We start from the raw sequence: 26,849 nt of genomic DNA, 5'->3' as shown, positions 1-26,849 counted from the left end.
TGAATTTTAGATTGGTCTGTAGACAAACTAACATTGTGGTGCTCTCCAACAGAGACGTAATACACTTTCATTCAGATGATACATTTATTAAATTAGAATGAAAAAGTTAATGTACTTTAGAGTGCAAGAAACATATTTGGACACTGGACCTCAATACAGAGAAACAATGTCTTCAGAATAATTACAGCAAAAAACATCCTCTGTACGGTATTACATATCAACCAAACAGGCAATAACGTTTACAAGGGGGGAAAAAACCCATTCAGTACCATCAGCAGATGCAAAGAGCAGTAGAGAAGTTGCAAGGATCTAGCTAGACAAAAAATGCTCCTACCTTTAGCAAGTTGAGGCTCTTGGCAGGACTCAAACTATACTTAGAGCACTAACTTTTAGCAGATGCCTGTCTTACACAGATGGCTTTGGCTCCAAGCTGCTGGAAGCTGTTGAGCAGAGGAGCAGCATCAAACACAGTATTACCCCATTAGCATTTCCTCAAAAGCTACAATCATGACTGACAATTTGTTTGTTTAAAATAAAAAACAGACTTTCAGTTCCAATACCTTAATTTCACAGACCTAAAATAAGCAAACATTCCTTGCCTTTTGTCATCTCTCTCCAGTTCAAACCTAAAAACAAACAGCTTAACAGGAAGGATATGTATGCTGAAAAGCTGAGTAGGCTGATGATTTTGTTCTTTTTAACAAGAGAAAGTAGCACATCTTGATATAAGAGTTTAATCTCTAATGCTCAATTAAAGACAAGAAAAATCTGCAGAACAATATTTAAGTATAGTGTAAGATAATGAAATCCATCTACTGGCCATACTGCTCCTACATATTCTATTATCAACTCATACCTGTACCCTGTTTCGCATAACATTTGCTTATGAAAAAAAATGTGCATTAAAAATGTTTTTAAGAACAGGAGTCTCCTTTAGAGGGCCAGAGCCCAATTTATGAATAAACCTGGCTAGCTTAACTTTTGCATTTACCCCTTCTGGCAGTTAGGATTGAAAGGTGGTTTTGTTCTGTGCTTGAAATGGAGCTATAATAGGATGCAGTACAATTTACCAGCCATTTAGTTGAACCATTGACCACTTGCTTTTATGAAAAGCTGTATTATGAATCCCACCATTTTAATATAAAAATTTAAATATGTACATTTTCCCTGAATTGTTCCATCCCTAGAAACTCATGCTATCTGTGTAAAAGGTAGAGCACAGGACTCTTCCTGGAGGTATCTAAGCATTAAATCCTTACCAACATTCATCCTTTCGGGTCATGATGCCACAAAACACTGTGCTATAAAGACCAAATGCCTCTACACCTACCCAATCACAAAATTTACCATGATTGTAGGGAAGGGGCAAGAATAGTTTCTTGAAGAATACCCATTTAACTTTAGAAAACAAAAGTGTGGCAATTCTACAACTACAGCACACAGAACTATAGCTTTGAATTTCATTATTCAAAATCCAATTGGAGGACGTTTAAAGACACTTACGCTTTCAATGGGATATTTAAGATGTTAAGGGATTCATATCAAAACTTAAAACTGTACATTATGAAAAGACAGCTTTAAAAGGTCAGAATCTGGGATGATTTTTGGTGCCGTATTTTAAAAGTTTCAGTATTACTTTTAATGATTAAAAAAATAAATATTCATGCTCTACTGCCAGTGCTACCTAAAGGCTACTTGAAGGAAGGTTGGGGAGGGGGGGATAAAATCAGCTTTCCATCAGATAATAAAATATTTTAAGCATAGGACATGAAATAAAGTATGGGGAAGAAGAGAATATGGGTTGTCATTCCCTATTCCAAACCTGGTTTTAATATTCTCATGAACCACTCAAGAGCCTAGATTTTAAGTGTACATTCATTTAAACTCTTGAAAATATAAAGGTCTATGGCTATTGTACAAAGTATTTGAAATCAAACATTAAAGAGACAAAACAGCAACATTGCACATCACTGGAAAAATAAATTGGTGCATACTATTTAAAGTGCATTACTTTACAAAAACAGACACTGCAGAAATTCATCCAACAGGTGTAACTGGTGCATAACTGTATGATTCTGCAGCTCCAAGATCAACTCTTACTTGAAAAAAAAATTACACTAACAATAAATACAAACATCTCCTCTGAGGATCAGACTAACTCAGATATGTTGAATTGTCTCTCATAAAGAATTTTATTTCCATCTGCATCAAATAATAATAAACTGACTACAGCAGCTGTAGTCTAACAAGTCACTGAGCAATTCATAATGCCATTCTAAGACCCTGAAGCTACTTTTCATGCTTATTTCTTATTACAGGAAAAACAATCATTTTCCCACTAATGTAAAGCAATAACTTTGCTGAAACATAGGTATAAGGAAAGAAGCCTTATAACCAGATCATAGATATCTGCTTTTTAAATGTAAGACAACATTTTAAATAGTTCTTTACAGCTTCACTTATTTTCCAGGTATAAGTATCTTTTCTTCTGCACTTATCCTTTGAAATAGCCATGGGAATGCAGAAGTAGTAGTTAGAGTGCAATTAACTGTGGGTGTACATTAGGGCTTAGTCCTGTTCTCTGATACAGCAATACATACTGTATGAGTTAAAAAGTTAACTCCTAAGATTTTACAGATACATAACAATACTATGTGGGAGGACAAAGCCCCAAATGCACACCAGAAGATATATTGCTTTGGTGCCCAATGACTAGATTGAATGGAAGATACACATTACAAATAGCAACAGCACAACCTAAGAAATTTATTAAACTAAGAATTTTCCATCTAAAAGGTGTGACTGTATCACAGTAATAACTACACACCACAGGGTAAGACAGGGTCTCTCCTTTAACTTCTGGCAAAAAATAGGCTGCTTGCTGAAACCTAAATACTTTTAATAAATCAGCTGTGTTTAAACAGCAAACCTTCCATAGAAAGATTTTTTTTTTTTTTTTCCAATCTAACAAACACTAGTAAATCCTGTACTGCATAGAGTTACTTTGTAAGAGCAAGCTTATGAAAAGGGGGGAAAAAAAAGAAACAAAGCAGCGTTATTCCCCATCCCATCAGAATACAGCCACAGAGGGCACAGCCGACAGTAAAGATGCTTCACTGCTCTATTTTAGGACATAAGCTAAACTGAGTATGTACAGACTGAGAAAGAAAGAAAAAAAGAAAGAAAGAAAGAAAGAGAAGAAGATCCAACTGTCCAAGGAGAAAAGGGGCATAATCTGTCACACACGATGCACTAACAGAAAGCTGTTGGGAAATTCTTCCTCTAGCTAAATCCCTGGCTTGGCAAGTAAAAGTAAGTGGCATCGAGGACAGGGACTACGCAGGAAGCGGGCATCTATGATTCTTCAGCCATCTGAAGTAAGGAGTTGATAGCTGCATCCTTGTTCCCCCTCTGAGCTTCTAACACTGAGCGGATTACTTCCCTGTCCATGTTGGGAAACATATCCTGGATAGATTTCAGGTCCTCTTCATTACACAGGTGCTGAGGGTTGACAGCAGGAGGTGGTATTGCCACTGGTACCATGCCTGGATTACAGACTGCAGGCATCCCTACAGGTTAAAAACAGAAGAAAGCAAGCCATAAAACATACATGAGTAGGGGGGAAAAGAAAACAAACAAACCCACAACAAAAAACCCCAGTGATTTTGAAGAGGAAAGCAGCTCATGGTTTGTCCCAGCCCACCAACTTCAGCATGTATTTATTTTAACATGCAGTCTAGAGGAGGAAGAAGATTGCAGAGATTATACCTACACTGTTGCAACTGGAAAATATTTTTCTCTAACAGGTTCTCTCCCCAGGGTTACATTCCAGAAGTTATAAACTGCAGTATGACAACAGGTACTGTTCAAAACTAGGTACAACTTGCATTAAGCAGGTTCACACATAATTCACTAACCAAACACTAAGCTAATCACAGAAAGGTATGGTTGGTTTTCCCCACCTCGTATTTTAGTTCCCAGTGTATTTATGTTGCAATGAAAAAAATGGTTTTACATCGGCAATATACATAGCTGATATTTAGAAAGACAATGAATGCAATCTCCAGCATATCCAAAGGAAAGCAAAGTACTTTGGTCCACTAGGACACTTGACCACACAAATGAGCAATTTTTAGCAGATGTATTTCCTGGCTAAAGTTCCATCCAGACTGCAAAGTCACTATGTGGCAAAAGAGCAACATCTCTAAGGGTACACACTGCTTTGCTCATCTCTCTTCCAAAGGACAAAATTCATCTGAACTGTCATTTTTCATTAACTTCTTGTATATCCATGTAAAATAAAGCACTGGCAGTTTACAGAGTTTTACAAAATTAGCTTTCCTATTCCTGTTCAAAGAAATTACTAGACAAAACCCCCTTTTTGTCACACAAGAACTTTTATCATTACGCATAAAACCATCACTGAAAACACTACCTTTTGTTTAGTATGAAACTGAAAACAGATAATAGGACGTATCTACAATCTTTTGTTATCACCTCCAAAAATTGTGTATTTCACTTCTTCCCTATGTATTTTCAGATCCTTGATTATCTTAGTCCTACTCCTTTATTGTGTTAACTTCTGCAGTTCTCCTGTAGAATTTCTAAGGTAGGGCATGGAGAACTACTTGCAGCTAGACAGAAACAAGTTCTAGCATCGGTTCTCTATTTGCTTTCAAGCATTTCATGCACTGTTTCAGACTATTCACCTGGTATTTTTATAGAGCAGTCTACAATAATTCAAAGACCTTCATGTATGGTAATGACCAAATTGAGAAATTGTTGCCAAACAAGTACTAGTTAAGATTATTCTTTCCACACACTTTAACACCAGACTTAATATATAATTTTCTTTCCCTTTCATTACAATGAGATCCTTCTGCAACTTGAGACAGTCAGAGAGGCTTAGAAAACTCTGAGGAGTTTTTGTTTTGACAAATCGTCTTAGTCCCCTCACTTACTTTTTAAAGAAATCTTACGCACCTCACCAAAGAAGGTGCATCAGATTCAACTCCTTTCATTAGATGAATAATAACCTATTTTTATTTGTTCATCAGCTTTTTAAATATTAAACCACTAGATTACCTTTATTGTATCAGAATATCATATGATAGAAAGAATGGTTAGGAAGCAGCATTTTCCAAATGCAGCTGAGAAGGTGATATACACATACCACACCTTCTTTTTTATGTACTCAAATACCTATGAATTTTAACATACAGGCTTTTCCTACACAACCACGTCACTTCCTCCTAAAGTTTCCTTAGTTACGTGCTTGGTTTAAAACAGTTCATTCTAGTCTTCCTGAGTTTTAATCATTCTATACAGTAAATGGCTGCTTCAAAAATGTTTTTAATAGAAACTTCACTTTGCTATCCTCCAGTGCTCTGAAAGCAAGAATTCCTTCACCTGTTATGGTCTCACATTCCAACTAGATTTCCTGAACTACCTTACATACTTATATCTTGATTATTATTTAATTACATATATGATTCTATGTTTTCTGCTTCTTTAAAACAAATAGTTTCTCCTTCTTTTACACATTTGATCTTCAAAAGCCTTGTTACTCAACCTCATAGCCAGTTTAGATTTAACATATAATTTAATACTTTCACATCCCCATATTTGGGAGATCTACCAATTTTTGTCAGAAACACACTTCACTGCTTTAATTCACACTTCTCAGGATTCTCTAAGTGTTTGTTTTGGCATTTTTTTATTTGGCACACATTTTCTTTGAACATCTAACTTTGAATAGTTTTCAGTTCATCTGTTTGCTCTCTATCTATGACCTTAATTACTTCTCTGTAAGTTAAACAAAGGATGAACTACTTGCATCATCACCATTATACATCTTCAAAATAAGATCTCTTTTTGAGAACCAGTTTTCATTTATTACTCAGGAGTAGATCAGAAGCTGCTTCTCCTTCTACTGAATTCTAACTGCTCAAAAATCATAACAACAAAGCATATGTATGTATAACCAATATAATTTTCCAAGAGTACCTCTTTGCAGCCTCATCTCTCAAGATAATAACTGAAGTACTTATGTGACTGAAAATATTGCAATTATATTATACTACTTCTACTCAGAACCTAACATCTAATAAAAGAGCAAAGAGCACTTTCAATACTTACCTTGTCTCTTCAAGATTTTCTTCACTAACTATTTAGTAAGAAATGTCTATACTCACTTCAACACGTACAAATGTTTTAGCATCCCAGTGGACTTGTTTTTTTCTGTCAGCATAAAAATGCTAAATTATAATTCACATTCAAGGCTGGATGAGCTAAATATCAACTCTGGCTGACTAGGTATTCTAAGTGAATATAGTTTGACTGTGAGCACTGCACCCAGGATTTCACCTGATATACTCTTTTCTATTTCTCTCCTCAACTTGGGACTCCTGTCCTATCTGAAGGGATTCATTACTGATTTGTAAACACCTCCCTATTTATCTGTGTTCTCCAATTTTGCTTTTAAAATCCCCTTTTTAATCATCTTAACACTAATTAGAAGAAAAAAATAAAAAGGAACCTAGAGGCTTTAAGTCTAACACACAGGCTGCATCTACTCCAAAAGATTCATACTGAGTCATAATCGCCTAAATTTGTTACCTGCACACTGGACCCCTATTTCTGCATCACAGCTCTACCACAGGTATCTGTCACCTTTTCTGCACCACCCTAAACCTTGACTCCACAGCTTTTTATGGTCTTTGGACCACAGTCTCTGGAATTTTGTCTGGCACTACATGTTTGAACACATGGCCCATCAAGACCCCCTGGAGGCAAACCACTGTGCAGTCCTCACCAACACTGCAAATAAACTTCACACAATTACCCAGCAGAATTTTGCACTGCCTCTTCCAGAGCTTCAACAGACCTCAACTCATTCCTCACACTGCCCACAAACAAAAAAGGCATTTAAAAGGGGCATAAGAAGATGTGAGGCCTCAAAAAAACAGAAGTTGCAAACTACCTGAAAGAACCAAGCAATAGAAATTATGTTTTACTTTTAATATGAACTTCCCAATATTTTTTACTAAGTTATCAACAGCCTAAGATTATCCAACAATCAGCCTAAACAGTGTATGAACTATCTATACAGGAGGTCAGTCTGATGTATTAATCCAAATTAAACATGAGGCTCTTTTCTCAAGTACCACAGTTTCCTAGAGCTTACCATTTCAGTGTCTTATCAGTGCCAAAATAAAATCAAGACTAGAACATTGTTTTCCTTATTGCTTTCATCAAAAATAGGTAATTATGAAGCCAGACATCTGGACAGGCAGCATTCAGAAAGCATTTCCAATATAAATAATCAATTTAAGACACAAGAAATTTCTTGACTGTATTGTTTCTCACCACGGATTTTCAAAACCCATTTTCTCAGCTCTTACTAGTTTTAGTTTAGTTTTTTCTCCCAAATTTGCCCTAAACCAGGACAGCTGACTACTGTTAGTAGTGGAGTTAGCATCACAGATTTTTAATAATTGCCTTCATGATAAATGCTTACTTTTCATGAAACCAAACATTCAAGCTATATAAATAGCAATTTAAGAGTACTTTGGGTTTTTCCTCACTCAGGCTAAAAGCATCCATAATTTCTGATTTACAAAACAGTAAGTAAGACTTAAGCATAAACCTGAAGAACTATGCACTGAAATTTAGCAAACAGACATATATATGCAGTTATTAGAGAAAGTTATGATAAGCTTCCAAATTATCAATGTTCAGTAAAAAGCTGCTTTAAGTTAAAAAACCTTGTATCACTGACAGGTGAAAACTGGAACTAAACAATGTAAGAATCCACTATCAGTGGAATTGTGGACTCCTGTGTTACTCTCAGATATTAGGTACATGTTATAAATCAGAAGAATGGAGCACTGTTTTCCAATTCAGTGAAATGGCAATGGCAAACATGCTGGCATAAGCAATGACATTCCAATACATGAAACAATAGCAAGTCAATTGCTGCAAGCAGCAATAAAAGAAAGCATCAAAGCAGAACTGACAGGGTAAACTCTTTCCAACTGCATACAAGGCATTACACACTTGTAGTTTTATTTTCTTTTACAGTCAAGTGCTCTAGGTTTGATTTCTTAACTCATTATCATTTGGTCCCATGCACAGGTTCTTTCAGAGTAGACTCAGGAACCTTCTCAGCATAATTTTTTTCATTTGAATGAAGAAACAACCCTTTTCTAGAATTTGCATTTGTAGTGAGGAAACAACTCACTACTAAAATATGCATGCCATCTCATTTTTTTAAAATGTTGCTTCTTTGCAAACTGCTAGAAAAATTAAGCGCATGAAACAACAGAAAAATGCTAAAATTCCACTTCTCTGAATTAACCAAATATGTTGTGACAATCACAACAGTTTCATCTACAGCATTTTTCCGAAATTCAGGGCATCAAGAAGTGACATCGTATCTCACAAGAAGTAATTCTAAAATTTTCTGAATTTATTTGACTGAAGACCAATGCTTTTATCAAAGATAGTGGTGTCACAGCATCTTTGCACAATTCAAAAATCAGAAGTTCTCACAGTAAAGGAAGTCTAAAAGGAAGGAAAGTTGATTTCCTGTAACATGACTTGTCTTTAGACTTCTAGTCAGGTCCTTAACATGATGTAGATCTAAAAGAGAAGTGCATGAAAAATATGCACTGATGAAAAAAGTGTCAATTTTTAAAAAGAAAGCTTATTTGAAGATTAATTAAGGAAATTAAATCAAAGGCAATTAGCAGGTTGTCTTCTAAATGTCATTACAAAATTTAAGTTTTTTGCTTTCAAGTTTACCAAAAGTTGTGACATTATCTGCTTTTCCACTAATCTTGCAGTAGCCAAACAACTTCAAGAATTGTTTCTCTTCCAGAAAACCAATACTATCACCTAGTACAGCCCACTGACATACAACAGCTTTAGAAGGATATCTTAACATCACATTATATCCATCAACATTGTTATCAGCAATCAGTTTAACCATTATGGCTGGAAGCTGAGCGGATGCCTTTAAAGACTTTCCAACAGATTAGAGAGGCTTTAATAATGTGCAGAAGATGCATTACATTGTTCTACTGTGATAACCAAGTGGCAATACCTTGTTATACAGTCTGCTGCAACAAATAAAGCTGTTTAGGTGAATTCATGCAAAGACTCTTGAGTCAATGAGGATGGGAGTGAGAAAAGAGCTTGGAAACTTACCCAGAGCAAAGTACTCAAGCCCTAAAGACAGGTGAAAATGAAGGGACAAGGGGAAAGGAATAAGACATGGGAAAGAAATATTAATCTATTTTTAAAAGGATATTAATTATTTACCTTCCAAAGGTGAAAGTTGGATAAAATTAAGCAGTTGGATAAAACCTAAACTATCTAATACTAAAAAACTAAATGCTGCTAGGATCCAGTCTCTCAACTAATTTGCTTCAGTGCCCTGAACAAGTTTCCTAAAAGTGTTGTTTATGCAGAAGTAACCATTGGGAAATGTTGCCAAAGTAAGCCACCAGGTGTTTGCAGCAAGGATTATATTTTACAGACCACAAAGGACAACATATATCCATGGTTTTCTGAACAAATACCGGTAACATCACAAGCTAACCCCTGATTCTCAATAACGACAACTAAAGGAACAATGTACACACACACACAACCTTGCCTCAGTGAAAAGTGGTATTCTTGACTCTGACAGGACCCGGAAACACACAGCTTTTTAACACACTTTTAACATAGCAAGTTTATAAACTAAGTAAAAGCGAGTTTCCTATTCATCCTATTAATGAATATTTAGCTTATAAGAAATATAGCTGGCTTATTAAACTAACATGTTTTAGCTCACTGTCTCTGGTACTGTTCACTACAAGAAGATATTGCAAGCACCAGTATATCAAAATATTCTACAGTTTAAGTAATCTTTAGAAAAAGAAACAGGAAGAGGTGGTAGATAAACTCAACTTCTGTAACAGTAACAACAGGGTTCACAAGTTCTAATTTTTGCATAACCAATCCATAGATACATTAACCATGGCACCTATGGCTTGTAAGCAACAGTTATCAGAAGTTTTCAATATTAAAAATTTTGCAATTAGTTACCACGGTGCAAGAATATACTATGGCCACTTCTGCTCTTGACACAGCTCCATCTACCACCAAATGTGAGGAAATGAGTATTACTTGTGTTCATCTGCTTACCATAGTGACTACCTGCTTGTTTCTACTGTTTACCTCAGCTTGTATGACAGAACGTGATTAGCTGCTACAGCATTAATTACAAGGCTAGTTAATTAGAAAGTTAGTTTTGAACGTAAGTTTTCTGTTACAAAAAAACAGCTTGGCCTTTGTGAGACCCCTAAATTTGACTTAGCCATCTCTCTTTAAAGGAGTTCTTCTGGACAGTTAAGACATAATTGTTAAAACTATCTGGATAAGCATTTTAGTCCACCCACTCTATTTCCATCATAGATAAGGCTTCAATTCTGACAGTCTTCTACAGCAGAATCCCCTCCATTTCAAATATGATAAACTATTCAATGATGCTCTTCCACTCTTCAGAAGGAAAAGCAGAACTTTTTTACTGACTACATTAATTTAGCTGCACAGGTAAAAAATCTGAATTAAAAATATGCAAAGCAGGAACATACTGATGTCCATTATCCTTCCTGAAGCAGTCTCAAAAGAAAGAGAGCAAATACTGTACAGTGTTTCAAAAGAAATGTGCAAACAGAGTGGGCCCAGAAGACACAGTTGAGCAATGAAAGGCCAGCATCTTTCATGCACCTTTCTGAAAGAGTTCACAGAATTCAGAAGGAGCATCTAGTTCAGTACACAAAAAGTATTTAAAAAAACTCCAAGATGCCTTCTAAGATGCATTATTGTTTCCTTTAATAATTTGACATTATTTTTATTAAGCTATTAAATGTATGAAATCTCAAAAGTATTCTGCAGCCAAGTCACTTTCCAACTCCAAACCTAAAGAGCCATCTAATTATTATGAGTGGATCATTGATTAGTAAGTCAAAGCTTTAGAACTCACAGTGCTTTGGGAAATTTTGATGATGTCCACAGAAATGCTAGAACAGCAAACACAAAGCATAGTAATATGTAAAAAGAGTAAAAAATTCCTAATGTAGGTCAAAGGTGGCTTGTAAAAAGTTTGGCATTTATGAAGTCAAGGAAGTATATACTCAAGCTTTCCTATAACAAAAGGGGAGTTCAAATCCAGGGGTGGAACTTGGCAATGCTTTAAAAATACAAGTCACAGATGCAGGGAGAATTTTGAATACAGAATAGTATTACAGCAGCAATTAAAACAAACATGCTGGATCTTGGCAGAAGGGCAATGCTCCACCATACAGACCCCAAATTCTTAGCTGCTAAAATGTCAGACATTACTATCACTTGCAAATTATTAGTTATTTCTTCACTTGTCCAAATAGAAAATATTCTCAAGATAAATAATATACAGAACATCACGATTTGAAGATCCAGTACTTGAATAGCAAGTTTGAAAGTCTTCTATCTGTTTTATCTGTTCAGTTCTATGTCTAGTTTAAATTATACATGAAACTAGTCTCTGCTTAATATCTTCTGTTTATACTCTGGCACAGAAATTTCGTAATATGAATATTCTCATTTTGATCTAGTCAAGAAATTTCCTAGAGCTTTCTATCAGATCTTTTAACTATAAACAAGATGACCATGTTTGAAGTATAGATGGTCCGGTTTACCACAACAGAATCGCCCTTTGGAAGGTACACTCCAGTTCAAAGCACTTCATTGACAAGACTTCAAATCTGACAATTAATCTACACAGATTAATAAAAACATTTAAAATGAAGCAAACTGCATGTTTTTCTCAGGGAATAAAACATGCAGCTCAACTTTTCCATATTTTGCTCTAACTTAACTCAGTAAAAATGTAACAGGAGGTATGATTCCTAACTTACATATGCAGTTTTCAGTTGATGAGATTCGTTTTTACACTGAATGGAATTTTAAATTCAATCATCTCCTAGTAATTTTAAATTCAATCATCTCCTAGTCTTACAAAAGAAAAATAAAATATATGTATCTTCTGAATCATCCCTTAGTACTTCAATTATGTCCCACACACACTACCATTCATTCATAAACTTGCACACAAAGAAGTTAAAAACTGTGAATTTATCTCTTACTTTCCCTGAAAAGTACACATACTACTGAATAGACAGCCATAGAATAAACTGGGGGTTTTAAGAGCTGTAAGTGAAACACAAACTCAACTGAATTTATCAGCTCCCCAAGTAGGACAAATTCAAAATTATTTCCACACTTTAAACTTTTCATCTTTGACAGCAAAATTACAAAACATAAATTAACACATCTTTCTCTGCAAGTCCAAAACTCCCTTTGAACCAACCAAAAGCACTGACAATACCTGCTGTAGTTATGTAAACACATCAAAAAGCGCTATCTCAGAGCTGCCTAACGTTTTTCATTCACTGAGCTGTGAATACTTCAAATGCTGTGTAGCAAGTTTCTTTCCAATAAAGCATTTTCACAGACCACAGAAAAATTAATCCCACTGTGGGCTACAGAAGCTGCAGTTCCGACAGCACAATTCATTTGGGGAACTTTCTCAAGTGCAAACAACTTCAAACACGGCTTCCCATCATTTAAGTAAGCACAACTTAAAGAGTGAAGCCTGCTAGATAGCTATTCAGTGACCTGATCAAAATATAAAATAAGTACTCAAAAAGAGAAGCCTTCACCACTTGATAGACATTTTAATACATTTATTCAGACTCACGCAGCTGTATTAAACAGGCTACAAGACTGAAGGCAGAGCTGTACTTAATTTGTTCCCTCTTCTCATAAAAACATATAATAGGAAAAGTGGTTAAGGGAAAATTGTTTTTAGCTTCCTTTACATTCTGAAAAAACAGGAGTAATTTAGTATTCATTTCTGCAACACCCTTCATCTGGAAGGTTCATAGTCTTCAAGGAGAGAAAACATACCTGCTATAGGCACATATCCAACTCCTTGCTGATACACAGTGGGCATCAGGACCACTGGCTGGGGCTGCATCATCATGGCAGCTGGCAAAGACTTGACAGGAAAGGCACAGATTAGAACAAATCAAGAAACAGCCAAAAAACACCAGCAATTGAAAGTGCTTGCAAACAAGTCATCACATTGCAAATCCATGCTCAGTAGCACAATATGACTATGATGAGTGCTAATCTATATCAAGCAAAACTTCTGGCAAACTAACTGTCTTTCAAATGGCAATTAATTTGCTTATGAATCAATAAAAACACATCACGTCAAACTTGCCTTTTGAAAGAGTGATAAAATGTTAGTATCAAAATGCATTATTTTAAAATACAGGTTTAATCAGCGTTTGTGCCTTAGCCTTGTGAAATGAATATACAACATACTCATAATAAATTAAATATTAGACAAAAATCTGATTTTTATTCTTATTTTTTTTATTTTTAAAAGCAGCATACTGCTCCTTGAAGCAAATCTTAGTTAAATCAATTATTTTTGAGGTAAAACAGTGTTTTAAACAAAGTATGAAATTAACTCCATTGCCTTTCACTGCCACAATAACTTCAGTTATATTTCAGTTCACTTTGATCCTTGAAAATATTGAGTATTATGAATAGCTCATTCACAGGGACACAGTTTGCAAGGTTAATTATAAACTCTTTTCTCCCCAGGGTAATGAAACAACCGTTCAGATCTGGGGCAGAATGTGAATTTCAAACAGCAGGGAATATCTGTTCCCAGCTGCGCACTCAACAGCAGTTTGGAACTTCTGATGATATACAAGTGCAGTAGGAAGCATTCAGGGCTGCACGTGCTACACTTTATCCAACAGCTACTTGAAACAAAGGTGACAGATGAGAACACTCCAGGAGCTGCTAAATAAACCAGTGTAAGTCTGCAGTTCATGACTAGTAGCACCAAATGAACAAGAAAGGAAGTGAAAAATAATGTCATCTGAAGGAGCATTCAAACTACCCAAGAAACACCTAAGACACCTAAGAGAAAATTTTCTATTTTTCTGCTTTTAAATTGACATAATTATTAAAGTCTGGGGGGGGTGGGGAGGGGGGAAGTTATTGTTAGATTCCACAAAGCTTTTTAAAAATTATTATTAAATTAGAAATGTCAATGCACCATTTAGCTGAGGATTTCTTTTTTATATGTACTAAAAAAAAAGTGCTAAGGAAACTCTCCTGTCTGACCATCCAGGAGCCACTCCGTCACCCACTCCAGCCTGTAGCTGCTGAGACCAAGGCCCCTTTGCAACGGGTGGCTCCAGTGACCCCATGGTGCCCTTCTTGGTTCCCTGCACACCCCACACTCACAGTCAGACAGGGTTTCTTTACCAGCTCAGCCCTGCGTTTCCCATGGCAGTGATTCACACATCTGGATCCTTAAAGCAATTTAATCATGATGCAGTAATGCAGAAACAGCTCGAGCTGGTGCCTCTAGGGAGGGACCTTCAACAAAGGAATCCCTGGGCTTTTACACCCTCACAGTCTGTGCACCCAGACAGTCTGGGGTCTTCTCGCTGACTCACCACCTCCTGCTGTGTCCCACTGTCTGGTCCCCTGCCCAGTGCCACAGGTCCCTGTGCCCTTTGTGGTGCAAAGGGCCAGCAACAAGTCATGGTCCCTTGCCTGGGGCTCCTACCATGTCCCCCAGCCAGGGCACAACCTGCAGCTCTCACAGCAGCTGCACACCCAGCTACCTGATCTCAGTGATCTCCTCAACAACAGGAATAAGCTGAATTTTGTTAACCGCAAAACAAGATAAATACCCATTGCCATCTGACCACAAAGTATTTATTGTTTTTTATTATTTATTGACTGCTATTCCCAGAGTTAAATATAATTATTTTGAATGCCAACATACACAAACACCCAGTATTGTAAAACAGATCTACGTCAATCTAAAATATCTCCCTCCCACTACTAAAGAAGCTTCTCTCCCTTCCCACCCCAGACTCAGCTTACCGTGTATGACATAACCAGATTAATCATTCCTTCCTTGTCATCACCTTGCCTTCCACTCAAGCTGTACCATTCATCCTCCACATTTCCTTGTTTCAGAGACTCAGGAATTGTAATGTGTGTCCAAGCAATTCGGTCATCCATTGAAAAGGCTCTCTGAAATACATTTTGAAAAATATAACCAAATTAATTGTCCTGAAAGAAACCCCAAACTTAAAATTGTCCCTGACTAACACTTCAGTTTGATGCTATTAATTTTGTTAATTTTATTCCCTTTGAAACTACTGAAGCGTCAATAAATATTTTGGCCATGTTCTTTCCAACAAGGATGAAGGACACTTTAAGTGGGATTATAGATTGATTGCAGGTATTTAATAGCAAGAAAACGAAAAACTGAAGCAGAACACTCTAGAAATACAGCATCCTAACATCATCATAGGCCGTGTGAATCTCATGACATCACAACAGAGGCCATTACATGAACATAAACAGCTTGTGTACTATGATAGGCTGTGAACTCCAGCAGACAGAAGTAATGATCTGTTCCCCTACTGCATCAATGAAACAGACACTTGACCATCGGATAGGCCCTCAAAGCAGCATCCAAAAAGCCTCTCTTGGTAATGACCATATATATGACCTGCATATATATAGCTGCTGTCACGCTTTACTACACAGAGTGAGAGAGGCAGCAAGAAAAAAAAAAGGTAAACCATGACTTTAGCCTTAGCTGTAGCCTCTTAGTTTCTCCTAATAAATCCTAGTGACTACACACACACAGTCTGTATTTGACAATTTTATTCTCAGAATTCCAAGCTTGGAAAAGCTTCCAAGCTCTCCCTAGGTTAGAATAGCACCAAAGAATTTTCAAGTAAAACAGCATTGTACAACATTAATAGGGACAGTGAAGGACATAAAGCTGGAGGGCATTTTGATAGCCAAGAGGAGCTTAAATAGCACTCAGACATCTTTTGCTTCTCTTCCTTTGTAGGCGAGCCTGCTAATGCCCTTTTATCGGCTACCAAAGAAAAGTAACAGTTCTGACATTCCTGAGGAAGAGCAAAGCCTTGAGAATAGCTGCTTTTGAAATTGTGAAAAATTTTTGTCATCTCCCAGAGAACATGGCTAAGGAACTCTGTGCTAACTCATTCCTTTTTTTGCAAAGTTTCAGCCAAACCTCAGTCCAAACTGAAGATGGGGAGGGGTAGAAAAAATATACAGCAGTTCTGACCTCATCAAATATCTCTAGATAAAAGGAGTCCACACCCGGCGGAACAGTGCACTGAATAACTTTGTTCCAGCGAGGGTTCTTGGCTCCATTATGTGCTGTTGGAGTTTCATACACAGCGTATCCCAGCCGTATCCGACAATACGGATCCATGCGCGTCATTCCATAATTCTTTGCCAGTTTGGCCTGAAAAGAAACCCAGGAAGTGTATAATGCTGATATTAACTTGAGAAGTTAATTACTATTAGTTGAAATATTGAACAAAGGAGTAGATTAAATTCTGTGACAGAAAGAGTTAAAAAGTAAAGAAAAACAGCATTCAGATTAAAACATCAACCAGTAACACCATTAAGTGTCTGGGAGACCTTGAAAAGGGAACATCATTTTAACTTACTTATGTAGAAGATACACACGTTCACTGTAGCTAAAATAAATTACTTCATACCAAAGCACAAAATACATGACTACAAGGACATTGTAACAAGTTCAATTTTTCTCTGGATATCTGATCTCCAACATACAATCACAAGTGTAATGTCATAGGTAGCCTGTCCTCTTTCACTTAAGCTCTTTTAAAGGACGAAACACAGAAATCCAGTACCTTCAAGAATATCACACAATCCAAAAGCACAACCCGCAAAAGCAGTTCAATTGAGGTAAACTAGTCATAGTAAATCGTACATTTCAAAGCGATTAAACACTTATTTCAGCATGTGCATTTAATAGTAGTTAACTCAGTGGATACCTTAAGGCCTAACACTATAAAAACAGATGCTGTACAGAATCATATCAGATCCAACATTTTGCTGTAACATCAGAAGACTAGAACAAAACATGGTAATGACAGTCCTGAACACAACACTGAGTACTGCTGCACAGCTGTGCCCAAGCAGAAATTGGGCTTTTTGGATGTGCTGCTTCTTTGACCTGTACTAAGTCCATGGCTCTTTTTATAGTAAAAGTGACAAACCATGGTGCCCCAGGGCATTTCCCACCTACAGGACATTTACAGAACTCACAACAGTTGAGGCCCTGCACTGCAACATTTACCACAAAGGCTGCACCTCAGGCTTGGAAAGCTCTTTTCTCCTTCAGGGAAAATGCTGGTTCATCAGTTCATACATTAGAGCTGGTGAGAAAGGTCTCAAACTGTTTCTTGTAAATGCGGACTTAAAAATAAAAGTAAGAAAGCTGGCATCCAAACTAAGCACTATCTACACTCTCAGTTTCTCTCAGTTTGTGGAATTAGACAGTTTATCAAACCTTCATCAAAAAAAAGGTCATCATCAGCTGTGCTTAGACAAACTCACACCCATCCCTATATATCTGGAAAAAAAAAAAGTAGCAAATTACCTCCCCATAAACTTTTTCTGATCTTCCATCAGTTTATTAGTAACAGAATTAAGGCATGCTGTTTGATTTACTTTATCAACACATATTTAAATACAGCACACTTCAATCAGATTTTCATCTTCTATATATATAACTATACCACGGTAAATCTCCTGTCCAGAATGCCACAGGTCTCAAAATGCAGCCAAGATTCCACAGCATTCCTGCATGAATTCCTAGACAGAGAAGAGTATTTCTTGTCTGTTGTTCTGCCATTCAGATGGACCCTGACAGGCCAAGAGAAATGTACAGACAGAAATCTCCAAGTTCAATAAAGGAAAAGCAGTATGTATATATATATGACAATAAGACTCTGGGCCAACTGGCTGGAGAGCAGCTTTGAGGAGAAGGATGTGAAACCATACATAAGGTAAATGCAATTCCCTATATTATTTTCAAAATTACTAATGTCTTTCAAGTACAGGAAGCCTCTGAACAGAAGTTTTCAGAGAAATCTATTCACTGCAAAAAACCCCATGAGTTTATTTGATTATGTGCTATAATAGCAAGGTTTACAGGAAGTCACTGCACCAGGCAGTGACGAAACATAGAACTGGACAAAATGTTAATGTACAGAAACACGAAGCTACAAAACCTTTAAGAATTACTATCCATTTACAAGTAATTTAGTAACTCAAATTCCAACACAAAATGTTTCCATGCCCACCAATTTTAAAAACTGCATTTATTATTTAAAATTACTGAATTGTACAAAGATGGCATCATTTATACCTGTACTACAGTAATACTGAGTCTTCCTACTGTACCCATTGCTCCTCCATACTGTAGCTGCTGAGCTGCCTGGGCATCCAGCTGGATTTGCTGTTGCTGCTGGGTTGGGGTAATGCGAAGAAAATCTTGAGGAAGCTCACCAACAAATACCTTAAGACAGAGAGGCAAAAAAGACGACTTTATATTTTTATAACGTGAAAGAGATGACTATAAATCAAAGTGTAACAAATTAAGGAGAATTTAGTCTTGTTTTGACAGCATGAACAAAGAACAAATTAAATGACAAAACTGCCAACTTGTGCAAATGTTCTCCTTTCCATAAACAATAATTTCCAACATAAGCCTTTGAAAAAAAAAAGTTGGACAGAGAGCCAAAGCTACTCTGCAAGTAATCATTTAAGTAGTCCATACAAAAGTCAGAGCCACTAAGTTTTACAACACATTCATGTATGGTATCTGATGGCATCCAGTTCTTTCACTTATTCATCACCCATGTGTTGTCCAATCATTCCTGTGCCAAGATACAGCACGGTGCTTTCATCTGAAAGGTCACTCCACAGTCACCTTCAAGACAGACTGTAAAACAGGATTGCCTATGGACCAAATCCTGAAACACAATAAAGATGTCCTAATGTTTTTCCAGTGTCAAACACAGCCAGTCTGCAACTAACCTCAGTGACAAAATTCTACCACATTCAAAAAAACAACATGGGAATTAAAAATCTGGTCCATCATGAGAATGAGCCAGGACAAAAAGCAGTAGTAGAGAATTTCTGTCACATGGACCAATATGAATCAGCACTCCCCATGGATTTGCCATTGGTTTTACAGTATGAAGGGAAAGTTTCTACCCATTACTTGTCAATTCAACATCTCAGGTTATTTCTAAGTATTAAATACTCAGTGAACATTATCAATTCAAATACATTTAGAGAGATCATAGTTTTAAAGTAACGAAGATCTATAGTAACATTTTAAGAGGCAAAAAAAAGTCATAGAAAATTTATAATTAAGTTGTATTCATTTCTGCCATCTATATAGAGTGGAATACATATTTAATACAGAACTCTCTACCTCATCAAGATAATAGCGCAATTTCCCATGCTGCAATCCCAAGCAAGATTACTCAATTGTGTATCTGGCAGATGCATGCCTACAGAACATAATTTAAGAAGCTAACAGGCCTTGAGGACATAGCTTTTCAAGATTACACAGCATTTACATGTCAACATTGCATCTTGGAGACAGAAATTGCAGCTCTTGCCAAATCACATGTATGACTGTTTCATATGACTATCTGAGAGCCTCAAGATCCTGGCAACAGCAGGTGTCACATGCCAAAAAGGAAGTTTATCTGAAAAGTTCAGGAGGAAGCACTGAATGCCTGCTGCTGGGCTATTGGGAAGCAAATTAAAAAAGGAGTTTTGCTTACAAGCACCTTAAAATTTTACAGTTAGAAACCTACGCAGCTGAAGTTTTAAGTGGAAAGAAAAAACAGGCAGAGAAGGAAAAAACTCAGCTAGAAGTTAATAATGGAAGTTTATTTAAGTTTGGCTGGCAACAAGACATGGTGTTGTAACAGCCTTCTCACTGGAATTCGTATCATTTTAAAATAAAGCATAATCCATTTAGGCAAGATCTGAAATGGACCCAGAATTAGCAAGGAAATGGCATTTACAGCAGTGTCCCCTTCCAGCCCTGGTCCCAGGAAGTTTCAAATCTAGTACTATTACCACCTCAAGGAACAGACATCACAAATACTTCACACAGTCAGAAGTGATGGCTGCACACCTGAAATCCCATTTCCATATTATACAAGCTCCCTCTGTCAAACACCCAGAAAACAGGATAGCTTCTTTTGTCCCCATTTCACATTGATATTGGAAAGCTGAAGTCATTCACAACAGAAGCCTAATAATAGCCATCATAAAAGCTAGCCAAGACCTGCTCCAAAATAAAATAAAAAAACTAGTTAGTCTCTCTACAGAAATCCAAAGGGGAAAAGGTCCATAAAGTAGACTGAAGTTTTCTTACAGCAGCTAAGCTGATTCTAGGTTATTCACACAAAGCCACACTCTTATCCTAGAACTGCAGATCTGACATACATAGAACCTAGAACCATCTAGTGTTAACTAAGTTCTCAAAAGATCTGCATGGTAAAACCCTCCAAAAGGGAAGGCTGGGGAACAGGAGATGCACACATTCAATATGTTCAGTTCTGACTAAGAATTGGTTCACAAGTCCTGGTGATATAGCCCGTAAAGTATCTAGGAGAGATGTGTATTGAAGGAAATACATTACTCAGTATGTTCTTATACTAATTATCAGCTGATTCCATATTGATAGAGACAAATCAGTATCATGCAATCCTTTATTTGTAAAGAAAACAGATCAATTTACATATTTCTCAAAGCATTTAAAAGCAGGCTCATAATTACCATCTCCCAACCTGAATTAAAAATACAAACTTATGTAACCAAAATTCAACTAGTTTTTATTTTAAAAGCAAGGAAAACATACATGACAGCTGTGTCATTGATCTTACTCTACAACTGCTTTGATACAAACGTACTTCCCTCTACTATAACAGCACTTCAGAAAGAATGTGAAGCTCAAGTGTGTTCTGTCACTAGCTGTAGAACAAAAAATTAATTCCACTTAGCAACAGGACAGAGATGGGACTACAATTCAGAAGACAAATTAAAAACAAGCCTGCCTTATAGTAACTTTCTAATAAACCTTCCTGACAGCTTTGCATCTCAAAAATATGGATTATCTACAAATAGAATATTATTGCCCCTCCCATCTGCTACAGCCACCAAGAGGTAGTTTTGTGGAACTTCAGAGCAGAATGCTGCAGGTATAAAAACTGCAAGCCAATTTCTTCAAACTGAAGATGGTGTGATATTCTACAGCTATTTGGTGTAACTGAGGATGGGGCTGCCTCAGGCTCACCTTCCTGTTCTCTTATGCAACATGAAATGGTGCCAGAGTTCTAAAGTGGGTCAGTGAAAAGGTCTCATCAGAAGAAGCAAGGGTTGGAGGTAAACAGAAGTTGTCAGAACCTTCAACTCACTGATTCTGCAAGTACTGGCATCTGTGTAAGGGAGGGAACGGGACACAAAGCCAAACACAGCCACAAATGCCCTGAGTTACAGAAACATTTACCCAGACACAATACACTCAGGGAACCATAATTAAGGTTTCCACACCAGCAATTACCAAGCAAGTCTTAACATGAAACTTCTTCAAAACACCGAAAAGTTCTAAACACCGAACTACTCAAAAATTTCTGACCATTCTCCTTTAAATGGTTTTACTGTTTTTAAGAAAGAAAAACTGAATGACAGAATTTTGAACTGTTATTCTGTGCTTTACACACTGAAGAAAAAATTGGTACCAGATAGGAAGCATCTAGAGGTCCTCAAAGAGCTGATATTTGTTGAAGGCTGCTCTTTTAACATCTTTGAAAGGTCATGGAGATTAAAGAACTCCCCTATAACTGGAGAGAGACAAATCTCACACCCAGCATTCCAAAGGGCAAGAAAGATGACCTGAGGAACCACAGGCAAGTCAGCTTCACCAGCTTCACCTCAGTGACTAAGAAATTCATGAAGTGCTTCTGGAAGACATTCCTTGACACATGAAGGAAAAAAAAAACCAAAGAGAGATTAGGAATAGCCAGCCTTTACCAAGACTTTAAAAGAATAAAAAGCTGATGAGCCATCTGCCTTCTCCAAAACAAGAATATATGACTAAGGAAAGTGCTGAAGGTATCAAAGGTGGATTGTTACAATCTGAATGGGTGGACTGCTGGATGGATGAAAAGCTGACTGAGGCACTGAGCTCAGAAGCTGAAGTTCAGTGGTTAATGACACTGGAGGTTGGTTAAAAGTGAAGCTGTTCAGAGGTCTGTACAGAAACTAACTTATGCGTCTAGTATTTTTCCTCACCTCAAAAGGTGAAGACAAAAGGCATCCTTATCAGTTTTGAAGATGACATTAAATTCTGGGAGAAATGACTGGTATACATGATGACAGGACCAACTAGAGAGACAGAATTCACTGGCAGGAATCTCATGAAATTCAACAAGGGCAAAGACCTGTACTTTGGGCAGAAAAATGCCTGGCACTGGTACAAACTGGAGAACAACTGGCAGGACTGCCTGTACCTTCACAGAGGTGGAGAGCAAGCAAAACGTTGATGAGCAGAGTACTCTTGCAGCAATGAATCCTAACAGAAAACAGGATGAATAAGAATCCAGCCAGTGGGCTGAGAAGAGGAAACAATTGCTGTGCCAAACACTGTGACAGTTTGGGGCCCAGCAGTATATGAAAAATTATGAACTTCGGGGAGTCCAGCAAAGATCCACCAAGAATGCCCACGAAAAGGGCTGGAGCACTTGTGAGGGCAGGCTGAGGACTTGTTTAGAATAGAAGAAAATTAGAATGCACCTTGTAGCAGCTTTCTGGTATCTGCAAGGAAGTCACTGAGAAAACAGACCTAGGTTCTCTTCTGAGATGCAACACAAAGAGGAAGGAGATCTCAATTGTTAGCCTGAAATGGAGCAGTTTTCACATGAAAAAAAGGAGGTGGTGAAAATACCTACCTCAAAGTATGGCAGGAACTGTGGTATATGAACATGAATGAAAAATATGAAGACAGAATGAGTTTCCATATGACATCTGAGTCTATGCTTGGAGAAGTGAAGGCTCTGGGGACACCACAGAGCACCTTCCAGTCCCAAAGGAGCCCAATAAAAGCGGGAAAGGGACTTTTGATAAATGCCTGTAAAAAGTTTTGGAGAATCTCAAGAAAAAAAATTCACCAGAGTCACTACTCATCAGAGTAGTGATTATTAGGGAAATTAGGAGCAGAAGTCTATGCAGCCCTAGGTTGGCACTTAATCTAAATTTGAAGGACCTCATGTATTTGCCAGCATGGTGGATAATCACAGAGAACAGCCATGGAGAGTAATATTGGGTACAACTGGCTAGATAAGAAATCACAAATATACAAAGTTTTTGTGACTGTCTTAATCTAAAGCCTGGTCAAACTGTTTATTAACACTCTCACTTGTTAAAGGCATCACTTAGCAATCCTTACATATTCAGCTACAGTTTAGATTTTAAAAGCTGTTTTGTTCACAGAAGATTACAAATGTGAAAATATGCTAATTCCATAACATCCTGAAAAGGGCCAGAGATAGCCATATTCTAGCAGAGTATTTACAGTATCAGACAGGATGAATTCTGTTTCATCTGAAAAACTAAAAAGCAATAAGAAATTTTAGAAAGTGCAGGTATAGACTGGCAACAACCCACTTTAGTTTCTTGTCACATAAAACAACCTTGAATATTTTCTTGGTTGTTTAAACAGAAAGACTGAACTGTTCTCTCCATCAGTAAAGAAAGAAGTGGTTCCCAATCCTTTAGCACCATTTAGTGGCTATTCATTTGTAATGCAGTTGCGTATACAGAAAATTGTAGAATTTTATCTTCCTCTCTGAGGAGAATTAGGAAAGGCTGGAATGTACCATATTGACACCCCCAGCTGTGAATGCCTGCTTAATATTGCATAATTTATTCACTCATTTGAAAATCTCATTCAAATCTCTAAAGTGGATATGGAGGAAAAGCACATACAACAATGTTAGCAACACATTAAAAAAACCTGAAGCCCAGAAGGCCAAAGTTGCATGAGATAAGTCATCATATGTCTTTTGTCAGGCTTCAATCAAGTTTAGGAAACAAAAGACAGTACAGAAGTACCTGGGAAATTCTAGAACAAGACATCTATAAGAGTAAAACTGAAGTTATGGTAAAGGGCAGTTATGATAAATAAAACAAATAAGGCACTTTAAGGAATAAAATTGACAACTATATCATATTACTGTCATCAGAAAAGTGACAGCAGTGCCGTTTTTCAAGATTAGCTGTAATTCACCTCACAGTTCTTTCTACAAGGCTGCATGATTTTTTTTTTTAAAGTAGCTGTTTCCACATAATAAAATACAGCAGTGTAAATTTATCGTTTTTTAAAAACACCTCGCTCCACCATAAGCAATATCATACTGTAAATGACTACCAGATCCTTTCAGACAGGAGGAACAGACAGGAACAGCACATCTGTCGAAAGCTGATGTTGTAACACCTCACATGTAGAACACCCCGGTATGATTATCCCTGGGCAAAACCAGACAATAACATATTCCCAATAAACTGTCAGCACCACCTCCCAGAAGGCTGGTAAATTGGTTTTACGACGGCTCAGCTCCTGTCCAACACGTACGCCTACATCCTACACTGGATGCGCCGCTCCAGCTTTCAGGCGGCAGCTCCAGGGACAGCGGCCCGCCCGTGGCTCGCCGAGCCGCGAGCACAGGGAGCTGCGCTCTGCTTCCAAGGGAAAGCGGTTTAGCTCCGGTTCACTGTAAGCAATTCCCTCCTTGGAAAGGCCTTTGGACACAGAACGGGTACAACAGCCTCCTCAAGGACTCCGCGCAGTTAGGAGGGACTTCCCCCTCCCCTTTCCCAAAGCCTCTTCGCAGGCGGGGAGCCGGGAGACAAGGCAGACTTCCCTCCCCCGCATCCCAGCAGCCTGGAGAAGACGTGAGGGCTTTTGAGGGCTTTTCCTCTCCCCCCTCCGGCGCGGCCGGAGCTGGGGCAGGGTGAGAGGCACGGAGCCTCCCTCCCACAGCGGCGCTGGCAGAGGCCGGGCGGGCCCACCGGGGACTCCAAGCCGGGCCTCGCCCGCCCAGCGCGGCGAGCGGTAACAGGAGATACCTCTGAGCGGGCCCCGCGGCGGCACCGCGCCCGCAGCACTCACCGGGCCCCGCTGGGTGGTGACGGTGGTCGCCATGGCGCCTCGCCGGGGCCGCGGCCGAGACCCTTCCTCTTCCTCCTCCTCCCGCCCCGCCAGGCCGCCGGTGCCGCTCCCAACCCCGATCCCGGTCCTGGCGCCCGTCACTCAGCACGAGCCCCGCGTCACCTGACCCGCCCGGCCCCGCCTCGGGGCAGCGCCGCGGTGCCCTCTTGCGCATGCGCCTGTGCGCGCACCGGGAGGGGCGGGGAGCCGTGCTGCGCGTGCGCTGTCCCGCGCTGCGGCCGCCGCAGCGGAGCACGGCGCTGCGGGAGCGCCGCGGCCAGTAGGGGGCACCGCGGCGCTGCGGCGGAGGCGGGCGGGCGCGGCGCCTCAGGCCGCCATCTTGTGCCCGGGGCGCCGCTCCCGCACGGCCGGGGTACCCCGCGGGCATTGCGGGGTGTGCGGGGCCGCGGGGCGCTCCCCGACCCCCTCTGCCAGCCTTGGGGACCGTGTGGGAAAGGGAACGACTCACTGCCTCGCCTGGCCCCAGTGGTTTCCCAGAGCTTGCTGATCAAGCGCAGCCCTTTCCGGGAGAACAAAAGCAGCTTTAATATTCATCCGAGTGCTGCTTCGGGAGATAAAATCTGATTATTTCAAAGCCTATTTAAATAACATAACTGTTTCCCGTTGTTAAGGCTGTTTCCTGTTGTCAGGATCTGCTGCACAATTTTAGCCCTTAATTAAAATTCTAGTGCGGATTTCGGTAGCTGGAAATAGAACAGTGCAATTAGGAACGCTCCAAATATAGCACCAGCTTTGCTTTTTTTTTTTTTTTTTTGCTTTTTTTTTTTTTATATCCACTTTACCATCTTCTTGCAGTGGGAACAGCCTCATCTTTTTTATTTCATAGCATCATAGAACGTTGCAAGGTTGAAAAGAGCCTTAAAGATTATCTGGTTCCAACCCCCTGGCATGGCAGGGATACCTCTCCCTAGACCAAGGTGTTCAGAGCCCCATCCAACCTGGCCTTGAACACTGCCAGGGAAGGGGCATCCACAGCTTCTGCGGGCAACCTCTTCCAGTGTCTCACCATGCCTAAAGAATTTCCTCCTGCTTTCTAACGTAACTTTTCACTCTTTCCACTCCAATTTGTACCCATTACTCCTTGTCCCGTCACTACAGCTCCTTACAGCTCCTTGAGTCCCTTGTCAGCTTCCCTGTAGGCCCCTTTCAGATACTAGAACGTTCCTCACAACATTCCCTTCCCCAGGCTGAGCAGCCCTCACTTTCTCAAACTGTCTTTGTAGGTCAGGTGCTTCAGTCCCCTTATTAATTTCATTACCCTGGTGTTAACTTGCTCTAACAGCTCGCTCCATGTCCTTACGCTGGAGACACCAGAGGTGTGTGCAGTACTCCAGATGGGGTCTCACAAGAGTGGCCCAGGACATGGTTGGTTTTGCATCCATTGCTGGCTCATGTTCAGTTTGTTGTCAACCATCACCCCCAAGTCTTCCTCTGCAGGTAGAAATTCTTGATGTTATTACGACATTACAGTCTTGACATCATGAGGGCAGGATGGAAGGAAAAGAGTGTTAACAAGCTTCACTGATATTCTTGCACTATAAATTCACAAGCTATTAAATTAGTTTTCTGTGAGTCATCAGGAGTTGCAGTTTTACTCACC

General features: G+C 38.8%; 1 protein-coding gene across 2 annotated transcripts; it reads right to left on the bottom strand.

Moving 5' to 3' along the window:
- Nucleotides 1-65: 65 nt before the first annotated feature.
- Nucleotides 66-25,420, bottom strand: TOLLIP (toll interacting protein). Of its 2 annotated transcripts, XM_086895678.1 has the most exons (7): nt 25,190-25,393; nt 18,362-18,511; nt 16,241-16,423; nt 15,013-15,165; nt 13,000-13,090; nt 9,211-9,231; nt 66-3,569 (listed from the first exon to the last, which is right to left on the bottom strand). In XM_086895678.1, the coding sequence occupies exons 1-7, from the start codon at nt 25,220-25,222 to the stop codon at nt 3,355-3,357; spliced, it is 846 nt and encodes a 281-aa protein (XP_086751804.1). In that variant the 5' UTR covers nt 25,223-25,393; the 3' UTR covers nt 66-3,354. The 2 variants fall into 2 exon arrangements, with proteins under 2 accessions (XP_086751804.1, XP_086751805.1); XM_086895679.1 differs by lacking the exon at nt 9,211-9,231 and having other exon boundaries at nt 25,190-25,420.
- Nucleotides 25,421-26,849: the final 1,429 nt, after the last annotated feature.

Source organism: Cyanistes caeruleus, chromosome 6 (assembly GCF_971803275.1).
Source record: "Cyanistes caeruleus chromosome 6, bCyaCae1.hap1.1, whole genome shotgun sequence".
Lineage (NCBI taxonomy): Eukaryota > Metazoa > Chordata > Aves > Passeriformes > Paridae > Cyanistes > Cyanistes caeruleus.
This window is presented reverse-complemented; position numbering and strand designations above follow the sequence as displayed.